Below are 12,530 nucleotides of genomic sequence, written 5' to 3'. Positions count from 1 at the left end.
GCTGAGCAAGGAGCCCGATATGGGACTCGATCCCGGGACTCCAGGATCATGACCTGAGCCGAAGGCAGTCGCTTAACCGACTGAGCCACCCAGGCGCCCTATTGTTTTCATTTTTAAAGGCATACATATAATTATATTTGAGGATACCATGGTAGACATTTGCTAATTATGTACTTTTAAATCCTAAAGTAATCCACATGTTAATAATCTTAAGTGATGATATACCACTTTTTTGATACTTCTTTAGATTACTGTTGTTTATAACTATTATTGCTGAGATATATTTAATTTTGGGAAAGATGCTGTTAATTTTCCCCAGGGAAACTTCTGTAGCCTTTTATTTAGCGTGTTCTAAAAATATATATTTTTTTATAAAATATATATTTTTATAAAAAAAATATATATATATGGCCTGGGAAGAAATATTAAGTAGACTTCTAAAATACAGTGTGGTCAGTGATTAAATTTATGAGCTACCTGTTCTCTCTTTAGAACTGTACCAAAGATATTCAGTTAATCTGTGCACACTTAGCCACATGCAAGTTCCCTTTCCAGGACCTATAATCAGAGTGTTGTGCTCTATTTAGACACTTCTCTTGATGTTATAATTAAGAGTAGTGTATACTTTATTTTCATTGAAAGCAGTTTGATCTGTATTCTCTTCTTTATACGTGTGTGTGTGTGTGTGTAGAATATATATATATTTTCCCCCTTCCTATACGTAAGAGCTATAATAACATTGCAGTTACCTAGGTTTTTGCTTGTAGCCATTTACAGTTACAGGGTGAATACTATGTTCAACTTGGTACAAAACAGAAATTAGGAGGTAGGAATCTAATTAGAATATTGAAGTAAAATATTTACTAATTATTTCCCTTCTAATATTTAACGATTAAAAAGAAAAATTATGGATGCCATATTAAAAAAGTATCCTACTTTATTTATGAACATGTGAAATCACAGTATTTAAAATTGTGTGACCTTTTCGAATCCAAACAAAATTCCTTATTTTTTCACTGTCAGCATTTGCAGATAGGGAAAGTCTTCAGAAGTAATACTATTTCTGTTCTGAGTTTAGATTTGCCTAGATTTCTGTCCATAAAAGCATCTAGATACTGACAAACTCTCGTGATAAAAAAGGTGTATTTAGAAAGCAGCAGTAAGAATTGAAACTAGAAAATTGTGAGAAGACATTATTATCCAAATGCTTAAAGGTACTTAAAAGATTAACTCACAGCATGTTTTGTAACTTCACTGGCTGTTTGACTAAGTTATAAGTAACTGTATTCATTTAAGTTGCATTACGAATCCACTTTCCACTTCTATGTCAAGTCATTGTATTTTTGGATATTTTAGAAGATGAACTTCATTTAGTATACAATAATGTCAGGTTACATTAATGGTTTACAAAAACCCACAATTAGATTAAATTCTAGAACTAGTACATGGAATGAGAATACTAAGATTTGTGTAGTAATTCTGTACTTTTTAAGTTATCAAGTACTAGAGCACTGTGTCTGTGTTATACAGCACTTCCGTCTGGTTGTTAGTAAATGTGACTTGATTGTAAGCATGTGTCACTTACAGAAAATGGTGTGAGATCTTAATATTAAAGTTTTGGCACATTGAGAAGTTCTAGGAATGTGACAAATACTTGCATTCTTGTGTTTAGTAAGTCCTTATATTTCAGGTTATTCAAATTATAAATTATTGGAAGGAAGGAAAACTACTGTATTGATACAAAGTAGTGTACTTAGATGCATGTTCTGATGGAAATACATAATTTATAGTCATTAACATATTATATACACAAATGTACCAGAATGTATGTTTGCAACTTTATGCGTTTTACATGTTGCCAATAGAATCCCAGAAGATGCTGTAATAAATCATGTGCTTTCCTTGTAAGATTGCTTTTGTTTATTTATTTTTTTTTAAGATTTTATTTATTTGACAGAAAGCACAAATAGGCAGAGCAGTAGACAGAGGGAGAGGGAGAAGCAGGCTCCCCGCTGAGCAGAGAACCGATGCTGGCTCCATCCCAGGACCCTGGGATCATGACCCAAAACAAAGGCAGACACTTAACCGACTGAGCCACCCAGATGCCCCTCCCTGCTTTTGTTTTAAATGATCAAAATTATTGGTGATCATTGATCAGTTACTTGATTTTTAAAGTTTTTTCCTAACTATAGAAATTATGCTTCTTTTATTCCCCTAAACTGAAAAGCTGAGAAAATAAAGGTGATTTTTAAGATGGAAACAACAGGGCTTATTTTCAAAGAAGAAATAGAGGTAGAAAGAATGTCTTCCAATTTTTCCCTTAAAGTTTTCTTGCAACTTACCATAGAATTTGTCTTAAGAAAAATAGAAAATTCTTTCCTTTTCATTATAAAATCACTATTATATTGCCATATTTCTAAAATACAAGATTTTATTTTATTTTATTTTTAAAGATTTTATTTATTTGACAGCGAGAGACATAGCGAGAGAGGGAACACAAGCAGGGGGAGTGGGAGAGGGAGAAGCAGGCTTCCAGCTGAGCAGGGAGCCCGATGTGGGGCTCCATCCCAGGATCCTGGGATCATGACCTGAGCTGAAGGCAGACGCTTAACAACTGAGCCACCCAGGCGCCCCCAAAATTCAAGATTTTAACATTTAGTTTTGTATGACTTGAGAATTTATTTCCCCACAATTAAGAGTAGTATTTTTTACCTTGTAAAACCCATGATCCCTTTTGATCAATAAAAAAAATGTTCTCCTTTAATGTTTATATTTTTTAAATTAGTTCTTGTGTTTAAAATTAAAGCACATGTTATTGAGTATCCTTTTTTTAAAACAATTTTTCTTACCTTCTTCTTGCCCAGAGGTAGATTTTATAATCCTTCCCCCATGAGAAGGAATATCCCTTCCCTCTCCCGTGCTGAGGATCTACTAATTAGAGATTGCAATTATTACGTATGGCCTTCAGTTAAATAAAACATGGAATATTACAACTTTTTGTTTAGGTGAGAGATGGTCTCACAAAAATCCAACAAATGAGGTATTAAAGGCGTTACACTTCCCTCATGATTTGGCCCTATTTTCCTCCTTCTTTGGGGATGAAATTATATTTGTACATTTAGACAGTATTAAAAGCCTATAAAATAAAGACATTTCAATTTAAATCTAAGATAGATATAAGCTGGTAAAACATAAAAATGTTTCATCTTTCACAATTGTGAATCCGTTTCACGTCACATTGATTATGCTCTTCTGAGGAGAGCAAAACAAGTTCAGGCAAGATAGCTCCTGTGGGCTTTAGTTACTGCGCCCTGTAATTCTGCAGCACCAATTACCTGCGTCATGTAGTTGGAGAACTTGGCTTTTGAGGCTCAGGATGAGCTACACGTGAGTATTGATCACCAAGTGCTTCTGACCTTTAAACTTTTTTTCTTTTGACATCTAGGTCAGGGAAGGGAGTAAAGCCATGGTAGAGTTGGACAGGTTTGCATCTAATCCCATGTGTGTCCCCTCTCTTTCCCGTTCTGGAGTGTGGCTGTAAAATAAAGTGTGTGGTAGTGCATCGATACAGAGCAATAGAAGGGGAGGGGTGATATTGGCACAACTGAAGTTTTTCATTTCCCTTTCCATTTTTTTTAATCTCTTTTCATTACTTCAGCAATAAGGTTCTATACTTGATTTAGCTTTATATGTTTAGTTACAGTAGTTGGTAGAAGTAAAGACAGGTGTGACCTTCATTAAAATCGTAAGTGATCACATCTGTTTTGGAGAAGTGTCCGTTCCATTTGTGTTAAATAGATAGGGAATTTTTGTTTTTATAATGTATTTAGTTTACTAATATCTACCTGTCTCTTTCTTGCCAGCAGGCCACAGTAAGATGTTCATACCAATAAATGTGGGGCTTTGAGTCCCCTATTTTTCTTTTTTAGTTTGAAAACCAAGACAGGAAGAGCAGGGTCTGAGAAGGTAAAGAGTTTGCTTAAAAATTGACTAGGTAGTGGGGCGCCTGGGTGGCTCAGTCGTTAAAGCATCTGCCTAAAGCATTTGGCTCAGGTCATGATCTCAGGGTCCTGGGATCGAGCCCCGCTCAGTGGGGAGTCTGCTTCTCCTTCTCCCTCTGCTCCTCCCCCCATGTGTGCGCACTCTCTCTCTCTCAAATGAAAAAAAAATTGACCAGGTAGTATATTTAGTGGAGCTTGTTATTTCAGAATAAAATTGGGTCTTGGCTTTACATGATTTTTCCTTAATTTTAAAATTCAGATTTTGCTTTACTTATTTATTTGCATTATTAAAATAAATCCAGAATTTTCCTTTAATTACATATATACAGATAGTTGGTTGTGAAAGTATTTAATTGATACTCCAGTTTGTCCCATTTAAAGTGATTCAGTGTGTCTGTGTTAACAGTTATATAAATGTTCCACATTCAAGCAGGTTAGATGTTATCATAACTTACTTGCTAGGCTGGTTTTTATCATTTTTTAATGTAACAATAATCCTAAAATCATGTTTTAGTTATCTGCACATGGCTGTCATTATAAAATGTTTAGTGCATTAGGCACTATAGTAACCGTGTTTTAAGTGCAGCAGAAGGGGCTCCACGTGTTGGCTTTTGCGAAGTAGTATAAAGGTCGTTGTGTACACCTATCTTGACTTGGTGCAGCATGTCAATTTTGAAAAGCCACGTGCAGGTTTGAGATTTTGAGATTGGGACTCACGTAGAAAGCTTGGAGTAACAAAAAGTTTAAAAAAATTATTCTCTGATGGCCTCAATGATAATGCTTTAAGAGTTCATAAAGCTTTGAATCTCCACCCCCCCCCTTCCTTTTTAAACAGACAGTGAAGACTGCTGACGGACACTCGCTATCCAGCCACATAAACGTTAGGAAGGAATACTGGTCCTCATGGAAGAAGAGCAAGACTTACCAGAACAACCAGTAAGTGTCTCCTTTAACAATTTAAAGTTCTTTATAGAAAAGTTAATTGTAAAAGATTTTAAATATTAGTTACACTACAGATTCCAAATTAGAATAAAAATAAGGAAAAGACTTCCTAATACTTTCCTTCTAAGAAAACAGTGTTCTTAAATTCACATTTTGTTAGCTTAATTCTAGGGAGTCTGCTTAGAAAATTCAGTTTTACAAAGTACGTATTGTATTTGGAAATGTCATTAAAAAAGAAAAAAACACCAATGGCTATTCTTACAGTTTTTAGAAAATAGAAGAGGACATCTGTTTACCAGTAAAACAGTATATACCATTTTGCCAGAAAACTTAGTTTTATCTTTACCTAAATTTCTCTGACTGACTTAATTTTTTAAAAAAGTAATAGTTGACCACTACCTAATTGTTAAAAACAGATAAGATCCTAAAGTCTAGGTTAGATTCTTAATTTCTTTTAAATATTTAATATAAATAAAATAATTCTAAATGTCCCCAGGTGATACAGATTTATTGCTTTTGCCATGGCCTTTTGTTTGTTTTGCTCTTTCTGTATTTTGACTCTTAACATTTAAAAAAGGAAAGCAGGGGTTCCTGGCTGGCTCAGTCAGTAGAGCATCTGACTCTTGATCTCTGGTTTGTGAGTTCAAGCCCCACATTGGGCATGGCGCCTACTTAAAAAATAAATAAATAAAATAAAATAGGAAAGCAATAGTAATCATTCTTTCAAGATACTCTTATATTAAAGAATCTTTTCCTTTTGTGTTATTTCTTTTTCTGAAGTTAGATAAATTCTGAGGCAGTTTACTATCCTGAATGAGCCTGTTGTGTTTCATATTAAAGGAGACTGTACAATGATATATATTTACCTTTATGAAAATCCAACTTAGAAAAACTTGAGTTTTGCAGGCAGATAATAGGGTATGTTTTTCATGTTCCAGATGTATTCTTTACATCACAGAAGGATGGACACTGCTTGCATGAAGACCTTTAATACATTTTCAGTATTTGTTTTTATGTTGAGAAGTACATACTAATAATTACTTTGCCATTATTCTTTTAGCCCTCTCACTTAAGGTAAGTATAAAACTAGAGAGGCACCTGGGTGGCTCAGTCCTTAAGCGTCTGCCTTCGGTTGAGGTCATGATCTCAGGGTCCTGGGATCGAGCCCTTCATCGGGCTCCCTGCTCGGCGAGAAGCCTGCTTCTCCCTCTCCCACTCCCCCTACTTGTGTTCCCTCTCTCCCTGTGTCTCTCTCTGTCAAATAAATAAATAAAATCTTAAAAAAAAAAACAACAAAACTAGAAAGATGTAAGCAATTGGTAAAATGACCTTGAAACATATGAAATGTCATCCCTTATCCATGATGGGGCAGCAATAATCAGGGAAATGGTAGAACTAAAAATCATCGCAGTGGTGTTCCTAGGATATGTACTATGAGAATAAATAGCTGAATTAGCGACATTAAATGTGCCAAAGAAAATTTTGTCATTGAATTTTTAATGTAGCAAGACAGAGGTCTAGTCAGGAGGTCTAGTTTCAAGACTTACATGCTGGGCGCCTGGGTGGCTCAGTTGGTTAAGCGACTGCCTTCGGCTCAGGTCATGATCCTGGAGTCCCGGGATCGAGTCCCACATCGGGCTCCCTGCTCGGCAGGGAGTCTGCTTCTCCCTCTGACCCTCCTCCCTCTCATGCTCTCTCTCTCTCATTCTCTCTGTCTCAAATAAATAAAATCTTAAAAAAAAAAAAAAAGACTTACATGCTGATACACTATTGAAATGGGTATTGTTGTTAGTTACTCCTTATTTGTTGAATGTAATGAGAATTGTGAGGCTGACCTGCTGGTGAGTCATCTTTTCTGCTCTGCTTCATTCCCTTGCTGTTCTGTTCAGTTTCTGTAACATGATGTGCAAAACCGGATTGTTACTTAAGAAGGTGAGAAATTAAAGCATTTTATTTATTTATTTTTACACTTTATTGAATTTTTTTTTAAACTTTTTTTTATTTATTCATTTGAGACCGAGAGATACAGACCATGAGCAGGGGAAGGTGCAGAGGGAGAGGAAGAAGCAGGCTCTCCGCTGAGCAAGGAGCCCGATGTGGCACTCGATCCCAGGACCCTAGGATCATGACCTGAGCCGAAGGCAGAGGCTTAACCATCTGAGCCACCCAGGCACCCCGAAATTAAAGCATTTTAAAAACAAATTTTCTGCTGACTGTAAATGGTAATTGTCACAGGGTATCATTTACTTTGATTTGTGCCTAAGTCTTAATTTGTAAAGGTAACTGAGTGACAACATGGGGAGGTCAATGCCATTGAAAGAAAAGTTTAATGTTACAAGTCCTTAGAAAAGGCATGACACACCACACAGGGCCATGGGGGAAGCACCAATGTCAGTTAGGAGGCAGAAAGGAGCGAGGGGAATGCAGAGGCCACAGCCTTTATTGGGGTTTCCACAGGCAAGGCAAGGTAAACAATTTAAGTTTAGTTTGTTTGAATAATTCTGAGGGCTTTTGGGGTATTGCGGCTCTCATTGGGTATCTGGTGTCTAGCTCTGGGTGGGGTGATTAGAGCAGGGGAAATATTGACTTGGTGTGTGAGTTGGATAAAGGAGATGCATCAGAGTATGGGCTCTAGATCACAAGGGAGATGTACATAGCTTTGGTCCGTAGTTTGTCCCTATGATTAGTGGATGCCAAATAAACAAATACAGAATCTAAGAAAACACGGAATATTTACGAACTGTTAAAAATAATTAGAATAGGAAGAGTAAATATTGTACTTTGAGGAGAAAAGTCTTCACAGGCTGTAGTAGAGATCTAAAATTTGAGTAGAAAGAATGGTTCTATCCCAAATTGATGATAATAAATAAAACCAAGAGTTTTAACCCTACCGTTACCTCTATACATAGAGAGATGTTACTGGTGGGCATTATTACCTGGAGTTATGTTATTCTTATTATCTCTTCTTGTCTCTTTCCTACTGAATTATCCCTTTCATGTTTCTTTACTACTTAACTTGCTTCATCTTAAGCTTTGTTCAGGTCATTGTTCACAATGCAACATAAATCCTAGCTGGGGGTTCTCTCTTTCACTCTCCCTTATTGCCAGTCAGTCTTCAATATTCTGCAATCAGAAATGATTCACTCTGTGGTCACCAGGTACCTTGAAATTACTCAGTCTCCTCCCCACCCCCCTCCTGCAGCCCAGTCTTCATCTTTTTCAGATACACTGAAGAAGTTGTATTATTGTCCAAACTGGACAATACTCTTGAAGAGTAAAAGGGAACACTAACCAGACTTGGTTTTGGGATAAGAGGTATAAACCAAGACTGTCCCTGGCAAGCTGGAAGCACTTTAAAAACTCCTTTATGGCTGTCAGGGGTGTTTTCCGAATTCAAGTTTTTAAAGGATACACATCATAGGAAAAATTTTTAGAAGAATATACAGCAAACTTAATACTGATTATTTCATGGAGGTGATGGGTCAGAATAAGATCTTTTCTATTTTATACATACCTGAATGGGATTTTTTAAAATATGAGCATGGCTTTTGTGTTTAAATTTTTATTTTTATTTTATTATTATTATTATTATTTTTAAAGATTTTATTTATTTATTCATGAGAGAGAGAGAGAGAGGCAGAGGCAGAGGGAGAAGCAGGCTCCCCGCGGAGCGATGCGGGACTCGATCCCAGGACCCTGGGATCACGACCTGAGCTGAAGGCAGACGCTTAACCGACTGAGCCACCCAGGCGTCCCTATTTTATTATTTTTTAAAGATTTTATTTATTTATTTGAGAGAGAGACAGAGATAGTGAGAAAGAGCACGAGCAGGGAGGAGAGGGAGAAGCAGGCTCCCCGCTGAGCTGGGAGCCTGACGTGGGGCTCCATCCCAGGACCCTGGGATCATGACCTGAGCCGAAGGCAGATGCTTAACCGACTGAGCCACCCAGGCACCCTGTGTTTAAATTTTTAAAAGAAATTCCTAATACTCTAGACAACAGAGGTGGCAAATGCTTATAACCATAGTGTACTCCCTAGGCTATAAAACATAGAAAAGAGCGAAGCTTGGGAAACATTTTTGAGAACAATAAAAAGGATTTTAAAAATTGTGTTTGGAGCTTAGAGGGTAAGGAGAAGAAAGAGTGGGAACAGGTGGTGAAGAGAGAACATCTTGACTCAACCCCTGATGTTGTCTTCTCTATGAAGGAGGATAAACTGTAAAGGATAGCATACCTCAATTTTTAAAAATATTTTTTATTTCCATATGTATAAGCAAGGACCTAAGTTATTTCAAATGAGTTCTGTTCCTCCAGACTCACAGCAGTTTTATCCCATAAGCCTAAAACTTTCAGACATCAGTGCAAAGCCAGCATTGATCATCTGAAAAATCACAGAGTGATCCACAGAACATGGATATTCTGAATTCATGTACTGTGTTACTAGTATTCCCTTGCTCTGTTATGTTTAAAGCATGTTTGTTTTTTGTTTTTGTTTTTTTTAGTAGAGGCACAAATAGAATCCTCATTCACGAATTTGTCAGTGGTTCTTCTTTTTGTGTTATCTTTAGTCATAACATGCCCATAAGATTATGTCATTTTTTAAAATAACAGGTTTGAGATATAATTCACATATTCATTTTAAAGTATGCAATTCAGTGGTTTTTAGTATATTCACAGTGTTTTTCAACTATCACCAGAATCAGTTTTAAAACATTTTCAGCATTCCAAAAAGGAAACTCCATTCCCATTAGCAGTCACCCCTCAAACCCCCCCATCCCCTGCAGCCCTAAGCAACTACTAATCTAATTTCTGTCTAAAAATTTACTGATTTATGGGCATTTCATGTAAATGGAATCATACCATTTGTGATTCTTTGTGACTGGCTTCCTCCACTTAGCATAATCTTTTCACGGTTCATTTACATTATAATGTATCAGTACTTCATTCCCTTTCATTGCTGAATAATAATATATGGATTTTTTAATTTATCATTCATCATTAATTTGTCATTTTATCATTTTATTTATCCATTTATCTGTTCATTCATGAGCATTGGGGTTTTCACTTTTTGAGTATTTTGAATAATGCTGTTATGAACATCCATGGACATACGTTTTCATTTCTCTTGGTTATATAGCTAGGAGTCAAATTGCTGGGTTATATAGTAACTTTATATTTCACCTTTTGAGGAACTACTAAACTGTTTTCCAAGGTAGCTACACTATTTTACATTCTATGGGTTTCTGGATTGTATTGTTTCAACCCATACTTCTATAATCCATTGAAATCTGTTGTATCCTTTTAAGTTAGTTTACTGCCTGGAGTACCAAGGCAGTGCATGCTTTCTATCCTTGATTTATAGGAGAGAATAATTGCCCAAGTCAAGGCAAATAATGGGCCATGAAAGGTAAAAAATTAGCTGTGATAACACATTTTCTTCCCCCAAACTTTTTTGTTTGGTAGATATGATTTTAGGTACATTTTCTCCATTTCTAGTATTACTTGTTCTTTGTACTGGGCTGGCACTGTAATAAATAAAAAGTGAAATAAAATTTGAAAGGCCCTATGGTGTGGGCGCCTAGGTGGCTCAGTCAGTTACATGGTTGCCTTCAGCTCAGGTCATGATCCTGGGATCCTGGGATTGAGCCCCATGTTGGGCTTCCATGCTCAGTGGGGAGTCTACTTCTCCCTCTGCCCCCCTCCCACTCATGCTCTCTCTCTCAAATAAATAAATAAAATCTTTAAGAAAAAAAAAAAAGAAGAAAGGCCCTATGGTATATTTAAAATTTTTGCTCCAGTGCCCTTTTCTTTTTTTTTTGGAATTCATTAGCTAAATTTGTTATTCTGTGATTCTAATAAAATTAAGATTATGGTAAGTTAGATTCCTCAGTGCTCCAGTTTTCTTTGTATGCATGACTGGAAACTGTAGACTGTTTTGGTTACCAGGTCACGAATACATGATCATAAAGAAAGTCTTAGGGTGAGCTAAACATAAATTCATCTCCACTATTGGAAAATTACATTATCATCTGACCTAATGTAAATACTATCATCTTTAGGTGGGAAGGACAGCACATTTTATAACAAAAGCATATATTTTGTCATTTGTGAAATTATGGCAGGCAGGTAAACTAGATAGTTGAATTTTTCTTATGTCTAACTTTGCAATTTCCAGTCAAAATGTTGTCCATTATTTTCTTAAGTAGCTCTTTTATCTCTCACCCCTTTCAGTGGAGTTATATCATACAGTTATAATAAGTTAAATGCTTTTGTCAAAGTCCGTATATCATCCTAGGATTCCTTGATCTCCTGGTTGGTTTATGGTATCTTTTATCATAGAGAAGTTTTGAATTTTTGTATAATCAAATCTATTTTTTATTTTATGGCTTTGGAATTTAATATGCTTTGTGAGAATTTATCTGCCTCAAGGCTTATAATTGTTTTTGTTTTTCTTCATATGCTTTTCTAATTTTATTTTTAGAGGATTAAAAGATTTTTTTTTTGAGTATAGTCGACACACCATGTCATATTAGTTTCAGATGAACATAGTGATTCAGCTACTCTATGTGTTGTGCTGTGCTCACCACAAGTGTAGCTGCCATCTGTCACTACACAATGCTATTGCAGTGTGATTGACAATATGCCCTACGCTATGCCTGTTATTCTTAGAGGGTTTCTTTTTTAAGATTTATTTATTTATTTTATTTTATTTTAAAGATTTTATTTATTTATTTGAGAGAGAGAGAGACACAGCGAGAGAGGGAACACAAGCAGGGGGAGTGGGAGAGGGAGAAGCAGGCTTCCCGCTGAGCAGAGAGCCCGATGTGGGACTCGATCCCAGGACCCTGGGACCATGACCTGAGCCGAAGGCAGACGCTTAACAACTGAGCCACCCAGGCACCCCTTATTTATTTATTTTAGAGAGAGAGAGAGTGCGCATGAGTGGGAGGAGCAGAGTGGAGGGGAGGGGAGCACGGAGCCCAGTGCGGGACTTGATCCCATGACCCTGAGTTCATAACCTGAGCCAAAACCAAGAGTTGGACACCCAACTGACCGTGCCACCCAGACACCCTGAGGGCTTTGTTTTTAATGCCCCCCTTTTCTTGATTTTCTCTTTATTGGTACCTATGAAAATTAAAGTAGCGTTAAATGTAACGTATGTTGGTATGCCATAAGCAAGAAACCAAGAGTGGTTCTATTTATTTTGTCATGTTTTCTCATGAGGAATAGATGTCCATGAGAAACGTTACGGGCCTTGTATTCATCTGTACTTACTAGTTACCTTATCTGAGAAACTGCTAGACTGTTTTCCAAAGCAGCTATAGTATTTTACATTGTCAGTTTCTGGATTATTTTGTTTGAAGCCGTACTTGTGAAGTCTGTCTGTATCCTTTGAGTTCATTTACCTGCCTCTGGTGCCAAGGTAGCACATGCTTCCTGATTTACAGGGGGATGTAATTACCCGAATCAAGGCAAACAATGTCAGAGATGTTAAATTTATTCATATTAAATAGCTATATTCCCACCTGATATTTTGTTTAAAATTATTTAACAGTGTTTCTGCCTTTTGTTAGCTTGAAATACTTTT

General features: G+C 36.5%; 1 protein-coding gene across 1 annotated transcript in view; it reads left to right on the top strand.

The window, feature by feature from the left end:
• The window catches only part of EYA3 (EYA transcriptional coactivator and phosphatase 3), a 107,934-nt gene that overhangs the window by 32,495 nt on the left and 62,909 nt on the right, over nt 1-12,530 (top strand). The window contains exon 2 of the mRNA XM_021684157.1: nt 4,837-4,937. Coding sequence (XP_021539832.1) covers nt 4,905-4,937 — 33 coding nt within the window. The 5' untranslated portion in view covers nt 4,837-4,904. The remainder of the gene's footprint in view (nt 1-4,836; nt 4,938-12,530) is intronic.

Source organism: Neomonachus schauinslandi, chromosome 4 (assembly GCF_002201575.2).
Source record: "Neomonachus schauinslandi chromosome 4, ASM220157v2, whole genome shotgun sequence".
NCBI lineage: Eukaryota > Metazoa > Chordata > Mammalia > Carnivora > Phocidae > Neomonachus > Neomonachus schauinslandi.
This window is presented reverse-complemented; position numbering and strand designations above follow the sequence as displayed.